Here is a 25,248-nt window from a genome sequence, read left to right on the forward strand (position 1 = left end):
CCAATAATTAGTAGTTCGTATGTGTAGTGCTAGCTGCAGTCTAGTAATGTAAACACAATTAATATTAACGTACATACATGAATATTCCTGTCATCTAAATATGTGTCTAAATAGTGGAAACACCCCACAAGTGACCCCATTTTGGAAACTAGACCCCCTCAAGCAATTTATCTAGATTTGTGAACCCCTATGTGCTTCACATTAGTTTATAATGTAGAACCATGAAAATAAAAAAATCTTGGCACCAGTTTTTTTATTTTCACAAGCGTAGCAGAAGAAAATGGGCCCAAAATGTATTGTGCTATTTCTCTTGAGTATATGCCGATACCTCATATGTGGGAGAAAACTACTGTTTGGGTGCATGGCAGGGCTCGGAAAGAAAGTAGTGACGTTTTGAAACCTGGACTTTGATGATATGGTCTACGGGTGTCATTTCGCATTTGGAGGGCTGCTAATGTGCCTAAAGAGTGGAAACCCCCCACAAGTGATCCCATTTTGGAAACAACACCACTCAAGGATTTTATCCAGCGGTATAGTGAGCATTTTGAGCTCACAGGTACTTCACAGAATTTGATAATATTAGGTTGGTTTCACATTATCACATTAGCGTTTTTGTGCGCTGCGCATCTGTGCGCATGCGTCATGCGTACCTATGTTTAACATGGCGTACGCATGGTCTTGCGTTTGCATGCGTTCGTCTGTGTTTTAGTGTACATGTGTTTTTTCCAGGTGTGCGTCTAGACGAGCCGGACGCAACATGTTGCATTTTGGGGTCCGCCCAAAGGCGTCAAAAAAACACATGCGCACGCTTGTGCACAGAATGCGCCAAAACAACGCATTACAGTCTATGGGAACGCATACGTGCGCATGGACATGCGTACGCCTGCGTTTACGTACGCATGCGTTTTAAGAATAAACATGTCTAGACACTGGTTAAAACAATCCCCTACACAAAGAAACATTGTTTGGTGGAGTCTATCTCAAGGATTTTTCAAGGATTTTCCTCCTGTTAAATGTGACATCTAGAGAACGCATGCGCATAAAAAACTGTGGTCAAAAACTTCTGTTGAGAACAAGGCAGGGCTAGGAAAGGAGAGATCTATTTGTCTGGAATAGATTATAAATGCCATATCGCATTTGGAGAGCCCCTGACATGCGTAAAACAGAAACCCCATTCAAGTGACCCCAATTTGGAAACCAGACCACTCAAGTAATTAACCTAGGGGTGTACTGAGCATTTTTAATCTACAGGTAATTCACTAAACTTTTATTACATTTAGATGTGAGAACAGAAATATATTTTTTTCCCAATAAAATACCGTTTTAGCAACAAATTTATAATTTACACTAGGGGTAATGGGAGAATTTGGACCCCACAATTTGTTATGCAGTTTCTCCTGAGTGGCAGTACCGATATGTGGTGTACACTACTGTTTGAGCACACGACAGGGATCGGATGGGGAGAAGCGCTACTTGGCTTTTAGAACGCAGATTTCATTTGGCCCCATTAGCTGAGCCCATGAGGTGCCAGAAGAGCAGAAACTTCCCCAGGTGACCCCATATTGGAAACTTTGCTGCCTAAAGATTTCATCTAGCGGTGTAGTGAGCATTTTGAACACATAGGTACCTCACAGAATATAATAACATCGAAAGGTGGTAATATGACATTTTAGTAGTAAAAATGTAATTTTTGTATTTGCTGCAAATTTGTCAGGTACACGAGGGTTAATAGATGAAACTGGACCCCATAATTTATTGCGTGATTCCTCCAGAATGCGTCAGGACTGAGAAGAAAGGAACGTTATTTGGCTTTTGGAGCACAGATTTTGGAAGAATATTTTACAGGCGACATTTTCGGAGCCCTGAAAGTGTCAGAACAGCATTAAAAAAAAAAGTGACCCCATTGTAGAAATTGCACCTCTCAATGAATTCATGTATGGCTGCATTGACTATTTTGTAACATCCACTGCAGGCTTTTTCTGGAGAATTGCAAATATGCCAGTTTATTGCCCATACATTGTGATACCATAAAGTTTAGAATCCCGATATATTGTAGCGCCCCCATACGTTGTGCCCAGCTTGTTCTTCTGGTGACACGCACCCAGTAAATTATTAAATGCTCTCTCCCAACTACAATAATGCCAAACATGGTTTAGGCACATTAGGGCTCAGAAAGAGAGGGGCATTTGGATTTAGAAGCGCAGAATTCACTGGATTTTATTTGAGGGGGCAGGAGCCATGTCACTGTTCCAGAGTCTTTGTTCTACCAGTAATGTGGGAATGCCCAGATGACTGACCTGAGTGAGGACTTGTTTTGTGCAAGATAAATTAGGGTTTTAACATTTTGGGGTACTTAATATTTTTTGATTGCTTCCAGAATAAGGCTGGAATAACAATCTTGTGTTCTATGCTGAGCACTTACATCAGGGTTTCCATGTAAATCCCACAAAAATGCTATTCAGGCGAAATCCCCAACAGAACCACCCACCATAATGAGGCAGATGGAGACACTCTGGAGTCTGTTTGGCATCTGCTCCTGTGGTATTCTTCTTTATAGGCATGCACAGATCTGCGGTCGTCTACACTTGTGTGCTAAAAAGACACCTAAAATAATGGGACAACGCCAGAACAGAGACCAGTCCAGAGTGACTCCATCTGCCTCATAAGTGAGTGATGCCGTCAGGGGTTTTGTCTGAGTCTTGGTTTGAGTAATTTACACGGAAAATTAGGTGTAAGCCCTTAGCGGAGAGTGCAGGATAAATGTGAGGCCAGCCTTATTCTGATTTTTGGGAGGCAGAATGAACAAATGAACAGCAGTTCAATTATATTTATTTTTTGCGGTTCACCGTGCAGTATAAATGATTAGGTGTATTTATTCTTCAGGTCGGTATGATTGCAGCAATACCAGATTTATATAGTTTTTTTTATTTTAAGGTTTTGCTGCTATCACACAGTAAATATTTCTTTTTATCTAAAGTAGTTTTTTGTCGCCATATTCTGAGCTGTAACTTTTTTATTTTTTGGTGAACAGAGCTGTAGGAGGGCTTATTTTTTTGTGGGACGAATTGCAGATTTTTTTGTATCATTTTTGGATACATAATAATTTTTTATCGCTTTTATTCAACATTTTTAAGACACAGAATGAACAAAAACCAACCATTAATTTATTGTTTTTATTTTTTGCTTTGTTCACTGTGCGGTAAAAGTGATAAGACTGATTTGTTCGTCGGGTTGGTATGATTACAATGATACCAGATTTAGGGCTTTTTCACACGTTCCCATATTATCCGTACTTTTTTTCTGGGTGTTTTTTGTGGAATGGTCTGGCGTTTTCATTCATACCATTTTTTATTTTTTTGCATATGACTTTTTGATCGATTTTTATTCACTTTGTTGTGAGTCAGCATGATGAAAAAACGACATTTTTGACATGTTATGTATTTTGTATTTTTTTACAGCGTTTTGCAATACGGAATAAATAACGTGAATTATGGTTTATAGATTTTTGTCATTCCGACGACACCATTCACGTGTACTTTTTTGTTTATTTTTGCTTTAACACAGTGGCTGTGTTTTAAATGACAAAATGTCTTTTCGTGATTGTTGTGCTCTTTTTTTGTGTTTTTTTTTTTTACTTTTTACATCTCTTATTTTAATTTTTTTTACTTTTTCACTTACTCCCATTGTGGGATATGTATTTTTTATTACTTTGATCACTGGTCTCGTACACTGCGTGCTTGTACACTGTAGTGCATGAGACCATTCAGTGAGTCACTGACTCAGCCTGGCCACAAATACCCTGAAGTTATCACATGACCTCAGGGTACCATGTCAACCATTGGGGTCGGGTTTCGGACGAAACTCCGACTTTTTTTGCCCTAGTCGGACCAGTTTCCTCTGAAACCCAATCCGACCAAAGTCGCTCAACTCTATTGTGGGGGGAACCACTGTTTCAGCGCATGACAGAGCTCAGAAGGGAAGGAGCGCCGTTTGACTTTTTCAATGTCACGTTTGGAGAGCCCCTGATGTGCTTAAACCCCCCACAAGTGACCCCATTTTGGAAACTAGACCCCCCAAGGAACTTATCTAGATATGTGGTGAGAACTTTGAACCCCCAAGGGCTTCACAGAAGTTTATAACGTACAGCCGTACAATTAAAAAATCATATTTTTTCCACAAAAATCTTTTCACCCTCAATTTTTATTTTTCCAAGGGTAACATGACCCCAAAAGATATTGTGCAATTTGTCCTGAGTACGCTGATACCCCATATGTGGGGGTAAACCACTATTTGGGCGCATGGCAGAGCTCGGAAGGGAAGCAGCGCCATTTGACTTTTTTGGCTGGAATTGAGATTGGACGCCATGTCACGTTTGGAAAAGCCCCTGATGTGCCAAAACAGTGGAAACCCCCCACAGATGACACCATTTTGGAAACTAGACCCCCCAAGGAACTTATCTAGATGTGTGGTGTTACGGGCTGGCGGAATGCACCAAATAATAAAGAAGGGGTTTAGGTGCGTTCACAGTCCGGGGTCCACCATGCAGAGATGGTAACTGTGGCTCAGTAATGGCGGACAATGTATGGCGGTATAAAGGAAGAACACACGTGGGTTAACTTCACGCAGTGTGTACAGGGCGAACTCTTACCTCACAGAGCCGCACCACCGCAGAGCATAAATGCCGGAGCCTGTTTAGCTCACAGAGCTTGGCAACGGAACGCACAGAATTGGGTCACAGAACTCTGCCCCAAGGACACTGGGTCAGAGTCCCTCTATACCTTCTGAGCGTGTGGCGTCGCACCTGTGGACGCCACTATAGACGCTGACTATGGTGGAGTGTCGAGCACGTGCACCGTGGCGTGCAGAGCCACCAGTGGACACTGATGCCAGTCTCAAACTCTGCCTCTACCTACACCTAAGCCTGGGTGCTTAACAGGCTAGGCTGCACAACACATGCGTACCAAGGGTAGGGGTTTCTTAATGAGTCATTGACTAGAGACATTCAGACATGCATACAACACTCACTCCTCATAGTCTGGTAATGCCGTCTATACTAGCGCATGGCCGGGTGGCCATGCGAACCTTTTATAGCCACGTCCTTCTGGGACCTTCCTGACCTTCCAGATGGTCCAATCCGAGCTGGAGAAGGACCTGAGCATGTGACCTCTGATCTCCAATGAGAGATCGTCCCACGGGCATCCTCAGTGGACCGAAAGGAGGACTTAGTCCCTGGATTAGCTCGCTGCTGGCCAGCATGCATTGCTATAGCTGGACCAGAGGTGGCAGGAGCAACTAAACCTACAGAGCTAGTCTGAGCAGAGCGCCTGGATCGACGAGTCTGCTGAGCAGCCTCTTCTGCGGCCGGAGAGGAATGGGAGACCGCCGAATGCAAGGCTCGGGAGTCCTGCTGTGCAGTGACAGGAACCCGACGCCTAACATGTGGTGAGCACTTTGAACCCCCAAGGACTTCACAGAAGTTTATAACACCCAGGCGTGAAAATAAAAAAGTCATATTTTTTCCACAAACATGATCGTTTAGTCCCCAATTTTTTTATTTTCCCAAGGGTAACAGGAGAAATTGGACCCCAAAAGTTGTCCTGAGTACGCAGATACCCCATATGTGGGAGAAAACTACTGTATGGGCACACGTCGGGGCTCGGTAGGGAAGTAGTGACCTTTTGGAATGCAGACTTTGATGGAATGGTCTGCGGGTGTCATGTTGCCTTTGGAGAGTCCCTGATGTACCTAAACTGTGGAAACCCCCCCACAAGTGACTCCATTCTGTGTGGGGGAGATTAAAGGCCCCGTCTCACGTAACGAGATCGCTAGCGAGATCACCGTTGTGTCACCGGTTTTGTGACGCAACAGCGATCTCGCCATGTGTGACACATAGTGGCGATCGGGCCCCTGCTGTGATGTCGCTGATCGTGCTCGAATGTCCTGGGCCATTTTTTGATCACTGATGTCCCGCTGGCCAGCGCGCATTGCTGTGTTTGACAGGGACAATGACGAACGACCTCAATACTACAGGTCTGAGAGACAGGGTTCCAACGACCGACGTATCGTTCTGTACCATTGCTGCGTCGCTGTTGAGATCTGACTGTTTGACATCTCACCAGCGACCTCGTATCGACACACCCGGCGATCCCTACCAGGTCGCATCTTTGTTGGGATCGCTGGTGCTTCGCCAAGTGTGACGGTACCCTATGTCTAAGCCCAACATTTTGGGGGGGTCAGGCAGGATGATGCTGTGTTAAATTAAATAATAATGATGTTTAAATCACATTAGACTAATTATAGCTTTGTATAAATATTCAGTGTGTTTTAGCTATTGATTAATCACAATACCTATGGAAACCATTGAAATGAATAGTCCGTTGCTAATAGAGTTGAGCAAACCAGAACTTAAACATTCGGAGTTCGTACCGGGCAGTTAGTTCCCAGTGCTAAACGCCAAACACGGACTTCACCTGGAAGTCCGTTGCAATGTTCGGAGTACCGGGAGAAGAGAGAGAGAATATTTTCCAGCTCAAAAGTTTGAGGCCCTATTGTAATCAATGAGGTTCGAGTTCTGGTTCAAGTTTGGGTATAGTTCTAGAACCCAAACCGAGCTTTGTAATAAAGGTCAAGGACCAGAACCCGAACATCTATGGGTCCTCTCATCTCTATTTGCTAGGTAAAATTGTTTTCCCCAGTTAACATTTCATATGCTTGTAGGATTCTCAGAGTCTACTTGATGCACAAGGACATGGAATAGAGATCCGTGGGGAGAGTCGAGATGTAAGTATGCAACCAAAAAAAAGCCATGTAAATTGTTGTCATGATTTATATTTATCTTTTAATAAAGGTGACAGTCTCCTGTGAAGGACATAGACTCCTGTTTGTCTGTTCTTTGTTATCCCCAGGATCCTCGTGTTTTTGTATTGTAGCCAGTTTTAGATTTTGACATAGTGATTTATTTACTGTTGAGACAAAATCTACCAATAATTACATTTACTCCTTTCTGCAGATACAAAAATTGTCAGTTATCGACACAGACAATCGCAGACTAGAGGGCGGTGTTAGAATTCGTGGTCTGGAAGTCAGTAGCCGAGAGCTGGCTGACCGTACCTGCAGCCCGCCACGTGGTCATGTTCTAAGTAGAGGTGATGGAAGAGCTCCAGATGCACCTTGGGGAGGAGTTCCCAGACCAGAGGGAAAGAGGTGAGAAATACCTTCAATCTTTTTAATTAGACCTGGATCCCACCTACCCTGTATATTTGTTGCATTGACTATGGAAAGGTAAGTTTAAATTTCATTGTGTACTTTTCCAGGAAAAAAGTGACAGATTATTTTGTTTGGTGGGCACACACTAATTGGCTGATTTGTATGCCAAGTACCCCAGTTTTAGGGCTTGCTCACACGAGCTTATTACACGGCCGAGTGCTATCTGATGTTTTATGCAATAAGGTGCATTTCATTTCACTTTGCCCAATGTTATACTGTGGGGCAGTGTAGATCTGCAATTTTTTTTCTCATGCTGATTCGGCATGAAAACACAATCACAGCGTTCTACGAGTGGCTCCAATCAGAACATGTGCACCAATACAAGTCTATGGGTGCGTGTGAAACATCGGACTGCACTCGTCTGTCATCCGAGAACACATATAATGGAAAAGAGGAGAAATTAAGTTATCTGTCTTCTCCTTTTCTGCGATGTGAAAGACTCGTATCGCTCATATCAGAGTAAGATTACGTTTGGATCAAAAGCTGGCAGAATGACATTAGCATAATTGGCCCTATTCTCTTGCATGAGAGAATAGACGACTATGTGCAGTAATGTATTTTAATATTCATATAATCATGTTTGCATTTGTATCGGTGTGTGTGTGTGTGTATGTATGTATGTGTGTGTATATATATATATATATATATATATATATATATATATATACAGTTGTGGCCAAAAGTATTTGACACCCCTGCAATTCTGTCAGATAATACTCAGTTTCTTCCTGAAAATGATTGCAAACACAAATTCTTTGGTATTATTATCTTCATTTAATTTGTCTTAAATGAAAAAACACAAAAAGAATTGTCCTAAATCCAAATTGGATATAATTCCACACCAAACATAAAAAAAGAGGGTGGACAAAAGTATTGGCACTGTTCGAAAAATCATGTGATGCTTCTCTAATTTGTGTAATTATCAGCACCTGTAACTTACCTGTAACACCTAACAGGTGTTGGCAATAACTAAATCACACTTGCAGCCAGTTGACATGGATTAAAGTTGACTCAACCTCTGTCCTGTGTCCTTGTGTGTACCACATTGAGCATGGAGAAAAGAAAGAAGACAAAAGAACTGTCTGAGGACTTGAGAAGCCAAATTGTGAGGAAGCATGAGCAATCTCAAGGCTACAAGTCCATCTCCAAAGACCTGAATGTTCCTGTGTCTGCCATGCGCAGTGTCACCAAGAAGTTTAAAGCCCATGGCACTGTGGCTAACCTCCCTAGATGTGGACGGAAAAGAAAAATTGACAAGAGATTTCAACGCAAGATTGTGCAGATGTTGGATAAAGAACCTCGACTAACATCCAAACAAGTTCAAGCTGCCCTGCAGTCCGAGGGTGTAACAGTGTCAACCCGTACTATCCGTCGGCGTCTGAATGAAAAGGGACTGTATGGTAGGAGACCCAGGAAGACCCCACTTCTTACCCCGAGACATAAAAAAGCCAGGCTGGAGTTTGCCAAAACTTACCTGAAAAAGCCTAAAACATTTTGGAAGAATGTTCTCTGGTCAGATGAGACAAAAGTAGAGCTTTTTGGGCAAAGGCATCAACATAGAGTTTACAGGAGAAAAAAGAGGCATTGAAAGAAAAGAACACGGTCCCTACAGTCAAACATGGCGGAGGTTCCCTGATGTTTTGGGGTTGCTTTGCTGCCTCTGGCACTGGACTGCTTGACCGTGTGCATGGCATTATAAAGTCTGAAGACTACCAACAAATTTTGCAGCATAATGTATGGCCCAGTGTGAGAAAGCTGGGTCTCCCTCAGAGGTCATGGGTCTTCCAGCAGGACAATGACCCAAAACACACTTCAAAAAGCACTAGAAAATGGTTTGAGAGAAAGCACTGGAGACTTCTAAGGTGGCCTGCAATGAGTCCAGACCTGAATCCCATAGAACACCTGTGGAGAGATCTAAAAATGGCAGTTTGGAGAAAGCACCCTTCAAATATCAGGGACCTGGAGCAGTTTGCCAAAGAAGAATGGTCTAAAATGCCAGCAGAGCATTGTAAGAAACTCGTTTATGGTTACCGGAAGCGGTTGGTCGCAGTTATTTTGGCTAAAGGTTGTGCAGCCAAGTATTAGGCTGTGGGTGCCAATAATTTTGTCTGGCCCATTTGTGGAGTTTTGTGTGAAATGATCAATGTTTTGCTTTTTGCTTCACTCTCTTTTGTGTTTTTTCATTTAAGACAAATTAAATGAAGATAATACTACCAAAGAATTTGTGTTTGCAATCATTTTCAGGAAGAAACTAAGTATTATCTGACAGAATTGCAGGGGTGCCAATACTTTTGGCCACAACTGTATATATGTATGCACCGATACATATGCAATACAGATATGTTCATTATCAATCCACTTTGGATTGTGAATCAATATAAGGTCTCTTTCACACATCAGTGTTTCTGCTACTTGTGGTGACAGTTTTCACACGTACCAGAGACACTTACACACTCAGATCAATTCAAACTCATTTTACTGTCCTCCCGCTTGCCAGGATCGGAGCACAGCTGAGGAGGAGATGGATAAATTAATTTCTTCATCTCCTCTGCTGTCGACGTATATCAAACTGCACTCGGGTGACATCTGAGTGCAGTGCGATGTTTCACTCGCACTCATAGACTTGTATGGGTGTGAGTGAGCTAAGTCTCTCTGCCAATTGCAGCATGCTGCGATTGATCTCTCATGCCGAATGAACATGAAAAGTAATCGCAGATCTGAGCTGCCCCTTTGAATAACACTGGCCCAAGTGCTATGTGATGTTTTATCGCATAGGACTCGGCCGTGTTATACGGTAGTGTGACTCCGGCCTACATAGTTTGGTGGGGCTGAAATCCTGTTGACAGATTCTTTTTAAGGTCCATTTACACTATACAGTGCCCATGAAAGTGAGGGTGAGGTATGTATTTCTGAGGGAGTGCAGGCGCAGGATTCCGGACCCGTGACTGACATGCATGGGTGGGAGGTAATAATATAATAAAGACAGGAGGCAGGGATTTCTTCAGGCACCGCACGGCCCCTGAGCCTGGATGAAGTCATAAAGACAGAATATAACATTTCTCCACAACAATATGAGGCAGACAAGTAGCACTAGTGTAACATTTCTATTACCTGTATGCCCATAATAATAGATCATATATGTCCCGGGGGTGACAGGGTCCCGTTAATAATAATAATAATAATAATAATAAAAAATTTTATTTCTATAGCGCCAACATATTCAGCAGCACTTTACATTTCAGAGGGGATTTGTACAGACAATAGACATTACAGCATAACAATAATCACATAGATTATAACAAATACCAAGAGGAATGAGGGCCCTGCTCGCAAGCTTACAGTCTATGAGGAAAGAGGTAGACACGAAAGGTGGGTGGTAACAGTTGCCCTGATTGTATGGACCAGCCATAATGTTAAGTGTGTAACAGTACAGACACAGAGGGCTAATGGATGCATAAAGCATGTGGGAACATGATGCGAGGAACCTGGTTGTGGTAAAACTTTTGGCTGTGCCACACAGGGATAGATTAGGTTAATGTGTTGAGGCGATAGGCCAGTCTGAATAAATGCGTTTTCAGGGCACGCTTAAAATTGTGGGGATTGGGGACTAATCGTTTTGACCTGGAAGTGCATTCCAAAGAATTGGTGCAGCACGTGTAAAGTCTTGGAGACGGGAGTGGGAGGTTCTGATTATTGAGGATGGTGACCTCAGGTCATCAGCAGAACGGAGGGTGCGCGTAGGATGGTATACTGAAACAAGGGAGGAGATGTAGGGTGGTGCTGAGCCATGGAGGGCTTTGTGGGTGAGGGTAATAAGTTTATACTGAATTCTGGAGTGGATGGGTAGCCAGTGTAATGACTGGCACAAGGTAGAGGCATCGGTGTAACGATTGGTGAGGAATATGATCCTGGCTGCAGCATTCAAGACAGATTGGAGAGGGGAGAGTTTTGTAAGAGGGAGACCGATTAGAAGGGAGTTACAATAGTCGAGACAAGAATGAATAAGAGAAACAGTAAGAGTTTTTGCAGAGTCAAAAGTAAGAAAAGGTCGAATTCCAGAAATGTTTTTGAGGTGCAGATGACAAGAGCGAGCCAGTGATCCAATGTGGGGGGCAAAGGAAAGCTCGGAGTCAAGTATGACCCCAAGACAGCGGGCATGTTGCTGGGGAGTAATAGTGGAACCACACACAGAAATGGCAATATCGGGTATAGGTACATTAGTAGAGGGAGGAAACACAAGGAGTTCAGTCTTTGACAGGTTCAGTTTCAGATATAGTGAGGACATGATATTAGACACAGCGTTTAGACAATCGCCGGTGTTTTCTAGAAAGTCTGGCGTGATGTCGGGAGAAGAAGCGTATAATTGGGTGTCATCAGCATAGAGATGGTACTGGAAACCAAATTTACTGATTGTTTGACCAATAGGGGCAGTGTACAAGTAGAAGAGGAGGGGGCCTAGAACCGATCCTTGAGGAACCCCAACAGTAAGGGGAAGGTGAGAGGAGGAGGAACCGGCAAAAGATACAGTAAAGGAGCGGTCAGAGAGATAGGGGGAGAACCAGGAGAGAACAGTGTCCTTGAGGCCAATGGAACGGAGCATAGTGAGGAGGAGCTGATGATCCACAGTGTCGAATGCTGCAGAGAGATCCAAGAGAATTAGCATGGAGTAATGACCATTTGATTTAGCTGTTAGTAGATCATTAGAGACTTTAGTGAGGGCAGTTTCAGTAGAGCGGAAACCGGATTGGAGAGGGTCGAGAAGAGAGTTATCAAAGAGATAGCGGATAAGACGGGAGTGGACCAGGCGTTCCAGGAGTTTAGAGATGAAGGGAAGATTAGAGACAGGTCTATAGATAGCGGCACAGTTTTGGTCGAGGGATGGTTTTTTAAGTCGTGGATGTATGATGGCATGCTTAAATGAGGAGGGAAAAATACCAGAAGAGAGAGAGGTTAAATATTTTAGTTAGATGAGGGGTGAAAGCAGGGGAAAGGGACTGGAGGAGATGTGACGGAAATGGTTCACTGGTGCAAGTGGTTGGGCGAGAAGATGCAAGGAGCCTGCTTACTTCTTCTTCTGTGACTGGTTCAAAGTCAAAGAGTGAGCTAGATGCAGTGGGGGAGGGAGGACAGTGCATGGTATGAGGTGATTGGGAGATAATTTCCTGTCGAATCTGGTCAATTTTTTCTTTGAAGTAATTGGCCAGATCGTCAGCTCGGAGCTCCGTGGTTGGGGCCTGTACTCTTGGGTTGAGTAGAGAATGAAAAGTGTCAAAGAGACGTTTCAGGTTATTGGACAGTGAGGTGATGAGGGTGTTGAAATAGGTTTGTTTGGAGAGGTGAAGGGCAGTGTTGTATGTTCAAAGCATAAACTTATAATGGATGAAATCTTCGTGTAGATTGGATTTTCTCCACAGACGTTCGGCGCACCTGGAGCACCGCTTGCAGGAAACGTGTTTGCAGGGTGTGCCAGGGTTGTCGCCATCTGTGTTGTGGTGTTCTATTTATAGGGGCTTTAAATTGGATGTTGATCAGATACCAGCATTATAAAACGATGGATGATACAAGTTTCATTCTTTAAAGTCTGTGATGACATTTAAATTGAATTTACAATTTGTTTTTCATATGCTTGTATGTGGTATAACATCTCATGATTGTCCTGTGTCCGCATTCTTACTAGTCACAAAGGAAGCAATTTGTGTGTGCGCACATGATCCTGTATATGATGCATACATTAACATGCATTTGCATTTCACAGCCTGGGTACTGTATCCTATAGGAGTTTCCTATAAGTTTTAGAGCAGATCATTCCCCACTTATTTTTTTATTCACAACATGTCATTATCATCGTTTCTCTGACTTCTTCTATTTCCTATTATGTGGTTTGGAATTCGTTTGGCTAGCTGGGAATGCTTCCTGTGGCTAATGAATCATGTTTTATTAACACTTTGTTGCATGAAGAAAAAATGTTGCTAGGAAGACTTTTAGGGTGTGATCGCATAGGGTAAATATGAAAAACTGCAGGGTATTTACTAGCGGAAAAATCCACTGTATATTACTGTACTATAGCAACAGTGTGAATTTGATGTTACAAGATGTTATGCTGCAGATGTTGCAGTCGATTTAACTTTTAGCAATGTGCGGCAAATCAGCACCGTTCCTGCAAAAGAATGATCAGCTGTATTTACCACTGCAGAGTTGTTGCGCATTTTCCGCAGAAAGCAGAAAAATCCTATGGGAACATAGTCTAAGAATGTACATGATTAATAAAGGGAACATGTCACTAGAGTCATACTACCTGAACCATAGACAGGACAGCAGGGATCAGAGCCTCTCTTCACGATTGCAGACCGTATCGGGGCTGTGGAGTCGGTAAGCCAAACCTGCGACTCCAACTCCTCAATTTCCCTTACACCGACTCCGACTCCCACATATATTGCTTACATTTAAATGAAAAATGTATTGTAGTACAGTGTGAACATCAGACATTTAATAATCATATTTATGATACAATAATCAAGATATTTAGATAGTACATAATATATATTTATTGGAATACAACTTTACAACACAAAAAACTGTAATAAATTGTAAATATGTAATACACTATGTAATATCGATTACATATATTGTGTGTGTGTGTATATATATATATATATATATATATATACATATATATACATATATATACAGTTAGGTCCATATATATTTGGACAGAGACAACATTTTTCTAATTTTGGTTCTAGACATTACCACAATGAATTTTAAACAAAACAATTCAGATGCAGTTGAAGTTCAGACTTTCAGCTTTCATTTGAGGGTATCCACATTAAAACTGGATGAAGGGTTTAGGAGTTTCAGCTCCTTAACATGTGCCACCCTGTTTTTAAAGGGACCAAAAGTAATTGGACAGATTAAATAATTGTAAATAAAATGTTCATTTCTAGTACTTTGTTGAAAACCCTTTGTTGGCAATGACTGCCTGAAGTCTTGAACTCATGGACATCACCAGACGCTGTGTTTCCTCCTTTTTGATGCTCTCCCAGGCCTTCACTGCGGTGGTTTTCAGTTGCTGCTTGTTTGTGTGCCTTTCTGTCTGAAGTTTAGTCAGTGAAATGCATGCTCAATTGGGTTGAGATCAGGTGACTGACTTGGCCATTCAAGAATATTCCACTTCTTTGCTTTAATAAACTCTTGGGTTGCTTTGGCTTTATGTTTTGGGTCATTGTCCATTTGTAGTATGAAACGACAACCAATCAGTTTGGCTGCATTTGGCTGGATCTGAGCACACAGCACAGTATAGGCCCTTTTACATTTAGCGATGCACCAGCGATCCGACCCGGTCAGGATCGCTGGTGCATCGCTAAATGATCGCTAGTGAGCTGTCACACAGGCAGACCTCACAGTGATGCAGCAGCGACGCAGTGCACGATACTCACCTTTCACACACAGCGATCCTGGCGTCCTCCCGCCCGCCTCCACGCGTCGCTCATTGTCACAGCAGGAAGCCCCAGCAGGAAGCTGACGACGAGAAATGGAGCCGGACATTCTCGCGCGATCAGCGATGGACAGAGGGGGAGCCGGTCGGAGGTAAGTATCACACATAGCGATATCGCTAGCGATATTGCTAGCGATATCGCTCTAACGTCACAAAATCGGTGACGTTATAGCGATATCGCTATGTGTAAAACCCCCTTATGGCTCTGAATACCTCAGAATTCATTCGGCTGCTTCTGTCTTGTGTCACATCATCCATAAACACTAGTGACCCAGTGCCACTGGCAGCCATGCATGCCCAAGCCATCACACTGCCTCCGCCGTGTTTTACAGATGATGTGGTATGCTTTGGATCATGAGCTGTACCACGCCTTCGCCATACTTTTCTCTTTCCATCATTCTGGTAGAGGTTGATCTTGGTTTCATCTGTCCAAAGAATGTTCTTCCAGAACTGTGCTGGCTTTTTTAGATGTTTTTTAGCCTTTTTATTCTTGATGCTTATGAGTGGCTTGCACCATGCAGTGAACCCTCTGTAGTTACTTTAATGCAGTCTTCTCTTTATGGTAGATTTGGATATTGATACGCCTACCTCCTGGAGAGTGTCGTTCACTTGGTTGACTGTTGTGAAGGGGTTTCTCTTCAACATGGAGACTATTCTGCGATCATCCACCACTGTTGTCTTCCGTGGGTGCCCAGGTCTTTTTGCATTGATGAGTTCACCAGTGCTTTCTTTCTCAGGATGTATCAAACTGTAGATTTTGCCACTCCTAATGTTGTAGCAATTTCTCGGATGGGTTTTTTCTGTTTTTGCAGCTTAAGGATGGCTTGTTTCACCTGCATGGAGAGCTCCTTTGACCACATGTTTCCTTCACAGCAAAACCTTCCAAATGCAAGCACCACACCTCAAATCAACTCCAGGCCTTTTATCAGCTTAATTGAGAATAACATAACGAAGGGATTGCCCACACCTGTCCATGAAATAGCCTTGGAGTCAATTGTCCAATTACTTTTGGTCCCTTTAAAAACAGGGTGGCACATGTTAAGGTGCTGAAACTCCTAAACCCCTCATCCAATTTTAATGTGGATACCCTCAAATGAAAGCTGAAAGTCTGAACTTCAACTGCATCTGAATTGTTGTGTTTAAAATTCATTGTGGTTATGTCTAGAACCAAAATTAGAAAATGTTGTCTCTGTCCAAATATATATGGACCTAACTGTATATCTAACTGTATGTGTGTGTGTATATATATATATATATATATATATATATATATATATATATATAAACTATGTAAGTGGCAAAAAACAGTTTTCAACAAAAACATACTAAATAACATTTGTGCAGTCTATGAATTTGTTCTATGAAATAGAATTGCCTCCATCAGATCCTCCTTCATAGATGACCTCAAATCTTACCTAATAATTTTAAGGCCAGAGATCAACCTCTCTACACTAACTTGGGTTGGAGGCAAAGCCGTAACCACATGGGCAACATCTCTAACAATTTCCGGGTATAAAGGAATTGCCTCATGCACAGTCAGTTTTGATGAACGGTTGAATTTTTCTATTTCTTTGAGAGCAAGTGAAACATTTTGCTGAAATATGGTCAGTCTGCTTGCTATAGGAGACGGAATTAAATCTTTTTCCTTGTGGCAACACTTTGCCTGCTCCATGTCATCCAAATACTTGTCAAGGTCAAACTCCTCATCTGATGAGGATGAAGATATGGCAGCAGTAGCACTGTCAGGACCCAAGTCCTCTTGCACCTGGCAGTCCTCCTGTAGGCCACTCATCCTAACTGCTACCTCAGTCAGAGCTTCTCTTCCTTTAGTAAGCTGTTGATCATCCAGCAGTATACGATGACTTGGGTCCACAATACAGCTGACAGAAAAAAATTATTTTCCAATAGCTGTGTCTCTCTCTGTTTCATTGAAGCAGATATGCCATCTGCGATTAAACCTCCTCTTTGGGACAGGCAAAATAGCAACTTCTTCCACTCCCTTATGAAAATGCCAGGAGTAAAATCCTCAGCTCGTAATTTTTTAGTCACAGTAAATGGGCGATTAAGCAATTCCTTCAATTCAGCCACCTGTGTCCATTGACCTTCATTTAGGGTTACCTGAGGGTTCGCCATATCTATAAGAAATGGTTTTAGTTCAAGCAATCGCTCAGTCATTAAATAAGTGCTGCCCCACCGAGCGGCTTGATCGACAATTGCCCCTTTCCCAGCACGTCTCTTCAAGATGGAATCAATTTTAGGGGTCTGGCGGCAATAACCAATTTCCTCACTTTTCCTATCAGATTTCCAGCATGTCCCTCTTGCAGACTATCTCTTATTGCCAGCTGCAGCGTGTGCACAACTTTCTCACTTTCTCCGGCTCGGGGTTCAGGAATTGGATCCTGTGCAGGGCAGGCACCCCTCCCCCTCCTCTCTCTGGTGAAGACGATAGACAGGACAGAGGAGGGGAGATTGCCCCCTGCAGTCTGGAGCCGGTGCAGGACGGGAGCACTGCAGCATACAAGTGAGTTTTGATAGGTGCATGCCCCTGCTTCTAGGGGGAGCAGCTGCCCCCCCTGCCCCCGTTTTTTGCAGTAAAATGCAGTGACTCTGGGCATCTCAGCAAAGTCATTGGGTTTCACATTGTTTTGTGAGGATCCGTTTTTGGGCTGAATGAGCATGTCAGTTTGTGTGGTATTTTTCTAATCTGCTTTTGCTATTGAAAACATCATCTATGAGCTCAAAAACCTTTCAGGTGATGCGGTTTTTTGAAAAGCTGATCTGCTTTTGCAGCTGAAAAACGTATCCTAAAAAAACGCAGCAAAAACACTGTGTGTGAATGTAGCCTTAGATCAGGAATAGAACAGTCATTTATTGGACATTTCATAACTTTCCCAAATTCCTATGAAAAAATATTCAGCACATTCTGCATTGAACTATTGTATCCAATTAATTATATATTTTAGGAGTCGGTCCATTTTATACTGACTCTGACTCCACCAAAATGAGCTCCGACTCCATGACTCCGACTGTACACCGATCATCTAACATGAGAGACTCGGAGCACAGCTGTGGAGGAGACGGAGAAATTAATTTCTATATCTCTTGTGCTTCCAGCGTCGGTCTTGGGTGATATCCGAGTGTAGTTCGATGTTTCACATGTACGCATAGTCTTATATGGGTGCATATGATCCAAATTTGGCATGCAATCACAGCATGCTGCGATTTTTTTTCTCTTGTCCAATCGTGATCCGATTGGAGCAGAAAAAATAAAACCTCTTGAGAACATAGGAATACATTGCTAAAAATACAATTCAATTTTTAATTGGATTGCATTCGGCCAATTTAATTGCAAGTCGGAGCAAACTCTGACACATACCTGCAAACCATTGGTGCAATCGTGCAATATTTATGATTCACGCTGTCTATGGTTTGAGTACCATCAATCTAATGACACTTTCCCTTTAAATCTGAAGCACGATATCATTTACATGTGCATGATCGTGAGGTGATCTTGTGTGTAAGGTGCTCAGGAGCTTAGCTTATTGGCTATATTAAACAGACGGCATCTGTCTCCATCTGCCACAGTCAGGTCTAAGCTGTGATTGATGACCACTTAAACGCTGCTGTCAATCTCTTACAGTGGCATTTAAATATAACAAGCACTAGTGCTCACTAGGGTTGATCGTATAGCTTCGGATAAGTCCTTATCTGAATAGCTATAGCGCTTACCGAATAGCTGCATTGGGAACCCGGATACCTGGAGCGCTCCCGATGATCAGCTGTTTGGCGCCCGAGCTGCATGTGTCGCAGCTTGTGTGACAGTCACAACACATGCATGGAGAGCCCAACAAACAGGCTGTAGCACTATAGCTATTCGGATTATCCGAATCTATTCGTTCAAGCCTAGTGCTCACACATGCTGGCTCCCATCGGCACTCCATAACGCGATCGCTGGGTACTGATGGATTACTGTTACAGATGTGGGTCTACTGATGGCCCCAGTTGCTGCCATTTTCATTCTCTTCTGAAGCTCAGCTATAGTCTAAGCTTCACGATTTTCACTATATACTGATTGTGCAGTCTCAGTGGGGGACCCCCAACCATAGCACCCAACCTCTAAACAGGTGATACATTTTCATTGTGAGACCTTTAGTGCAGTCCATTTTCTCTGATTCCAGCAACAAGTGTCTGAAATATGTACTATCCCTGACAGATAAGAAAATGATTGTGTGATGACAGGTTGGATGCTGAGATGATTGCTGGTTGCAAGATATGAATCTGTAGATAAGCATTCCTTAAACACCAGCCTTTATGTAAGTTTGACACCACTTTATTATTTGCAATTTTGACAAGAGACCCAGGAAGAAAAACTACAGTTCATGGACAAAATGGTATTGTGCACAGCACAGTAAACTGCTTATATATCGCTTTCCAAATTATTATGCAGATTGTATGTGTAAGTGTCATAAAGATGTAATTTTTTGATTTTCAAATTATCTCATGGATGGTATTTGTGTTTTGGGGATCTTTGGATCAGTGAACTCAATCTCAAACACCTGTTATAATTAGTTTACCAGGGGAGCTCAATTAAAGGAAAACTACTTAAGAAGGGCATTCCACATTATTAGGCAGCCACAGGTTTCAAGCAATATGGGAAACTAAAAGCATCTCTCTGCTGCCGAAAGCGTCAAATATTTCACAAAAACTTAAGTGTAATCATCGTACTGTGAAGAGATTTGAAACTGGTTTGTACAGATAAAGGCATAATGAGGAAGGTTTCTGCCATAGAAATGTATCAGATTAAGAGAGCAGCTGCTAAAATACCATTTCAAAGCAGCAAACAGGTACTTGAAGTTGCTGGTGCCTCTGGAGTTCCGCAAACTTCAAGGTGTAGCTCCAGAAACTTGCAGGCTGAAACGGTTGCAGCGGGCTAAGGCTACTTTCACACTTGCGGTTTTTTGCGCTGCGCACCGTGCGCAGTGCAAACACACATAAAAAACGCATCATGCAATTGTGTGTGTTTTTTTGCGGTTTTGCGCATGTTTTAAAAAAAAACGCATGCTTTTTTTGCGCTGACGTGCACATTACCGTGAGCACGTCAGTGCACCCATAGACTATAATTAGTGTTTGGGTGAAAAAAAACGCATTGCGTGCGCACTACAAAAAAAAGCATGCGCATACAAACGCGTACAAACGCATGTGTATGCGCACCCATGTAAAGTATAGGAAAAAAACGCATGCCTTTTTGTGCGCAAAAAAACAGCGCAAAAAAACGCAAGTGTGAAACCAGCCTTAGACATGCCTGAAGACTAATTTTAAAACAGTCTTGATTAGTGATGAGTGCTGTGAAACCGTGGATGGTCCAGATAGATAGAGTAATGGATGGTTGGTGAATGGAAACCATGTACCAACAAGGTTGCAACATCAGCAAGAAGGTGGTGAAGTCATGTTTTGGGTCAGAATCCTGGGGAGAGAGCTAGTAGGTGCCTTTATGGTTCCCGAAGTTGTGAAAATGACCTCAGAAAAGTTTGAGTTTCTTACTGACCACTTTCTTCCATGGTACAAAAAGAAGAACCTTGCCATCTGTAGCAAAATAATCTTTATACATGACAATGCACCATGCTGCAAAGAATATATCTGAGTCATTGACTGCTATGGGCATTAAAAGGAGAGAAAATTGTGGTGTGTCCACCATCCTCCCCTGACCTCAACCCTATTGAGAACCTTGGGAGTAAAAGATATGATTTTGAGAGACATGCACATCACATTAGAAGCTCTGGGAGGTTATTCTGACACCCTACCAACAAATTCAAGCATAAACTATCCAAAAAAAACTCACACATTCAATGGATGCAAGAATTGTGAAGCTGATATTAAAGAAGAGGTCCTATGTTTCACACTGCTGCAATGCAGGTAGGTGCATGCTCCACTAGATGGCAGTAGAGTGGAAGCAGGACTGCACCTAAACAGAGCTGGCCTGCAGTGCAGCAGTGAAGCTACCGCGGATGGCAGCAAAATAGTCAAACAAGCCGGGTCAAATCCTAGACCGTACCGCAGTACCAAAAAAATAAGTGTCATGATCCCAGTGCGGACTGGACCCGCACGCTTGGGGTTAATGTCTGGAGCCCAGTACTGGTGGACCTGCACTCCTGGGGTTAATGTTATGATCCCAGTGCAGGCTCTTACCTGCACACCTGGGGCTTATTATTATGGCTTCTCCTTGATTCGGGGAGAGCTTCTTATAGCCGCAGGAAGCGCCAATCCCCCGTCAGTTATACTTTTGCCCTTGGCAGAGTGTGTTGACCCCTGAGTGTGTTTGTGCTGTGTTCTTGTTTGCCTGATACTTTGGTTTTGGCTCGCTCTGTTCTCTGGATACTGCTTGTTGGATTCTGTTTTTGTACCTTCTATGTCTGTTTGGCTTTGACCGCTGCCTGGCCCTGACTATCCATTTTGTCTCATCCTTGGTACTGTACTGCTATCTCTGTGTATGACCCCCATTTGTCTGACCTGAGGATTCCTATAGTTATGTCCTGCAGTATCTCTGCAGCAGGAAGCTAAGCCCCGCCCCTTTCAGTCACCTGACCGTAGGTCCTGTGCTGCTTGCTAACTTCAGCGTCCCAGGTCTTGTCTGCCGGAGTTTTCCCCGCTGTAGCCGACACCGAGCCCCTCTGCAGTGTGGGTGAGTCCCTGTTCAGCCGTCGCTGTCCGCCGGCGCAGACCGGACCGTGATATTATAACTGACCATTAAGTTTTTCGGTGCGGGTTGCAGAGAGTTATGGATCCCATACAGTCTGATACAGAGTATCCAACCAGGGCGCCCACAGATCTTCCCACTTCTTAATTGTCCGCCGCTTTTGACGGAAGGATAATTCTAATATCTCACATCTCCTCCACCCGACGGAGTTTAGATGGTTGACGTGTTCCGAAGTTCTTGAAAAATATCAACTACAGCCCTCGCACTCCTTTCAATACGAACAGATTAAGTGTTTGATTATGTCAAACCTACATGATAAAAAATTTGATTTGAGACACAATGTCCTAGATGAATTGCCTTAACACCCAGTGGGGACCCCTTCGATCTCCATGGTCTACTCTATAATGAAGCTGCATTTACTAGACCCTCACCCAGATAATTTTTATAAATTCTGGAGGCTACAATTAGATGACGTTGAAGCTCCCTCCAGGATTAGAAAGGGTTGGTCTCTTTTCCGGAAGCACATACTAAATGAGTCCTGGAGGGAGACTCAATTCAAAATCATGCATGGATTTATATATGCTTTTAACATCCACAAACCAGATTCTAACTCTGACAGACTTACCGCATGCCTTAGATGTCTGCTCCCCTACTCAGACCTGATGCATGGATTTTGGTCATACCGTTATATCGCATCATTCTGGGATTCAATTTCAGGGTTGATAGCTAGACTATGGAACAATACGAGACCGCTATCTTTGTCGACAGCGATCCTACACTCTTGGGGAGAGCTGGAGATGGGGGACCGTGGAGAGAAGGGCCCCCAAAAACTCTTACATACCATTCTAATTTTGGCAAAAAAAAATGATACTTAAACAGTGGCTCAGTCCTTCCACCCCATTACTATCTGATTTGATAGCCCAACTACACCACTATATGATGGTAGAACAAGGGGATGCACTTATTATTATTATTATTATAGCGCCATTTATTCCATGGCGCTTTACATGTGAGGAGGTGTATACATAATACATACAAGTACAGTAATCTTAAACAATACAAGTCACGACTGGTACAGGATGAGAGAGGACCTTATGCACTTATGAATAATAAGACACAAGCAGGTAAATTCTTAGCAAATGGAGACAATTTATTGGTAAATTTTGTAGCACTGAAGAGAGATGGAAGGTAATCGAGCCTTTCACCTCAACGAGGTGGTATTTAACGGAGAGCCTAAAAAATAGTCTAGGATCCTTTTGGTTAGCGGACTAAAATGCCCCAGCTTACTGAAGTTGGGCATCTGTTGGATGGGAGAGGAGTGTACTAAGTGACTGGTTTGGTTAAAAGAGGCTGGTTTGGGAACCCCCCTTCTTCACCCTTTTTTTCCTTTCCTGTTTTGATACTGTTTCTGGAATTGCCATACAGGAAATAGTACATTGTAAAGGCAAATTTTGTCGCTATGGTCAGTGTTACATCCTCAGACTTGCATTCTCTGTATGTAATATTGGAAGTTAATAGCCAGGATGTTACTATCTCATTAAGTCTTGAAATGAGACATTGCACTTGAGGCGTGGATAACAATTTCTTCTTTTTTCTTGTTAACTTTTATTAATGTGAAAATCTTCAATAAAAATTTATATATATAAAAAAAACCTGTTATTGTGAACAGTTAAGCAAGTTGAAGATGAAATGATCTCTAAAAGGCATAGTTAAAGATGACACATTTATTTTGCATTTTAGGCAAAAAAAAAATTGTCATTTTTAAAATGACAAAAATTAAAATGGGCTGATGGAAAAGTTTGGGCACCCTTGGAGATTTGTGTGCTCTGATAACTTTGACCAAAGTTTGAGACCTTAATTCACTTATTAGGGTTATGGCTTGTTCACTGTCATCGTTAGGAAAGGCCAGGTAATGCAAATTGCCAGGCTTTATAAAAACCAAGCCTCTTCTAACTTTATGCCAAAAAGCAGCAGCCATGGGTTCTTCTAAGCAGCTGCCTATCACTCTGAAAATGAAAATGGTGGAGGCTCAGAAAGCAAGAGAAGGCTATAAGACGATAACAAAGTGTTTTCAAGTTGCCCATTCTTCAATTCGAAACGTAATTAAGAAATAGCAGTTAACAGGAACCGTAAAGGTGAAGATAAGGTCTGGAAGACCAAGCAAAATTTCAGTGAGAGCTTCTCATAAGATTGCTAGAGGGGCAAATCAGAACCCCCCCCGCTTGACTGCAAAAAAAAGACCTTAAGAAAGATTTATCAGACCCTGGAGTTGTGGTACTTTGTTCTCCTGTTCAGAGACGCCTGCACAAATATGGCCTTCATGGAAGGGTCATCAGAAGAAAACTTCTCTTGTGTCCTCACCATAAAATTCAACGTGAGCAGTATGCAAAAGAACATCTAAACAAGCCTGATGCTCTTTGGAAACAAGTCCTACGGACTGATGAGGCTAAAATAGAACTCTTTGGCTGCAATGATCAAAGGTATATGTAGAGAAAAAAGGGGCACAGAATTTCAGGAAAAGAACATCTCGCCAACCAATGAGCATGAGGGTGGATCAATGACCATATTGCCAGGTCAGATTTACCGTATAGTGAACATGGTAAATAAAAAATAATTGTGGATTTGCACTTTGTTTTGCAATTTCAGCGCACTTGGAATTTTTTTTTCCTGCTTTTCAGTGCATCACATGATAAAACAACTGGTGCATTCAAAAGTACAACTTGTCCCTCAAAAAACGAGCCCTCATATGGCTATGTGAACGGAAAAATAAGTGTTATGGTTCTTGGAAGATCAGGAGGAAAAAATGAAAACGGAAAATGAACTGGTCATGAAGGCCTTAAACCAACATGCATATGTATTTTATACTTTACTTAATATAACCATTCCTTTTCTGGGTTTGCTGAGCCAGGTCAATTAAAAATGTGCTTTATTGACATATTTTGAATGTAGAAATCATGAAATGGTGGCTAAAACTGTACCAGAAAGGCGAGAAACTGTGACATACTTCTTCCCACAGCATAGTAGTTTTTGCTACTAGGGTATGTATTGCTACTAGGGTATGTATTACCATAGGGTATATTTACAGTAACTATCTCTAGAAGTAGTGTGTGTATGTATATATAGTGGTTCGTCATTTTGCAAATATATATATTTGATAGGGTTCGCACTCCTTGAGTGACAGTTTTGGTAGTGTGAGGTAGCGCTGTTATTCCGGTAGGGGATACTTGCTCAGCAGCCACAAAATCAGATCCGGCACAGATTTTCCATAAAGCAAGCATAGTCCATGCGTCCATGCGGTTTATTCAACATCATAAACCCACAGCAGCAACAAATCTTCATATAAACAGCAGAGCGTCCATGGCAGAGTTTCACTCTGTAAACTCTGTGTTCACACAGGTTGTACAATGTCCAGCATACAGGCTCTCTCTTAGGCTGAGTGCAGATGGACTTTTTAGCCCTGCGGATTTTTCCGCGCAGAATGGAAGAAATCCACAGGTCCAATGACCTGCATTTTTCCTGCGGATTTCTTCCATTTTTCATGCGGTTTTCTTGCGGTTTTTGTGCGGTTTTCCATTGCGGTTTTCCCCCTGCGGATTTGGTGACAGGGGAGATGGAAAACCGCACAAAAGAAGTAACATGCTGCGGATTTTGTACCGCGGAAAAATCCGCAGCGTCTGCACAGCGTTTTTTTTTTCCATTGATTTTAAGGCTACTGTACATCACAATGCGGATATGCAACGTTTCTGCGCGGTAAAATCTGCTGCGGAACCGCTGCAAATCTGCATCGTGTGCA

At 42.6% G+C, this 25,248-nt stretch overlaps 1 protein-coding gene across 2 annotated transcripts in view; it reads left to right on the forward strand.

The window, feature by feature from the left end:
- ARHGEF40 (Rho guanine nucleotide exchange factor 40) overlaps positions 1-25,248 on the forward strand; it is a 170,998-nt gene that overhangs the window by 68,957 nt on the left and 76,793 nt on the right. For both annotated transcript variants that reach the window (XM_073554765.1, XM_073554766.1), the window contains exons 12-13: positions 6,718-6,780; positions 7,010-7,203. In XM_073554765.1, the coding sequence (XP_073410866.1) occupies positions 6,718-6,780; positions 7,010-7,203 (257 nt within the window). The remainder of the gene's footprint in view (positions 1-6,717; positions 6,781-7,009; positions 7,204-25,248) is intronic.

Source organism: Dendrobates tinctorius, unplaced genomic scaffold (assembly GCF_039654945.1).
Source record: "Dendrobates tinctorius isolate UK_male_01 unplaced genomic scaffold, ASM3965494v1 ptg000213l, whole genome shotgun sequence".
In the NCBI taxonomy this organism is placed as follows: domain Eukaryota; kingdom Metazoa; phylum Chordata; class Amphibia; order Anura; family Dendrobatidae; genus Dendrobates; species Dendrobates tinctorius.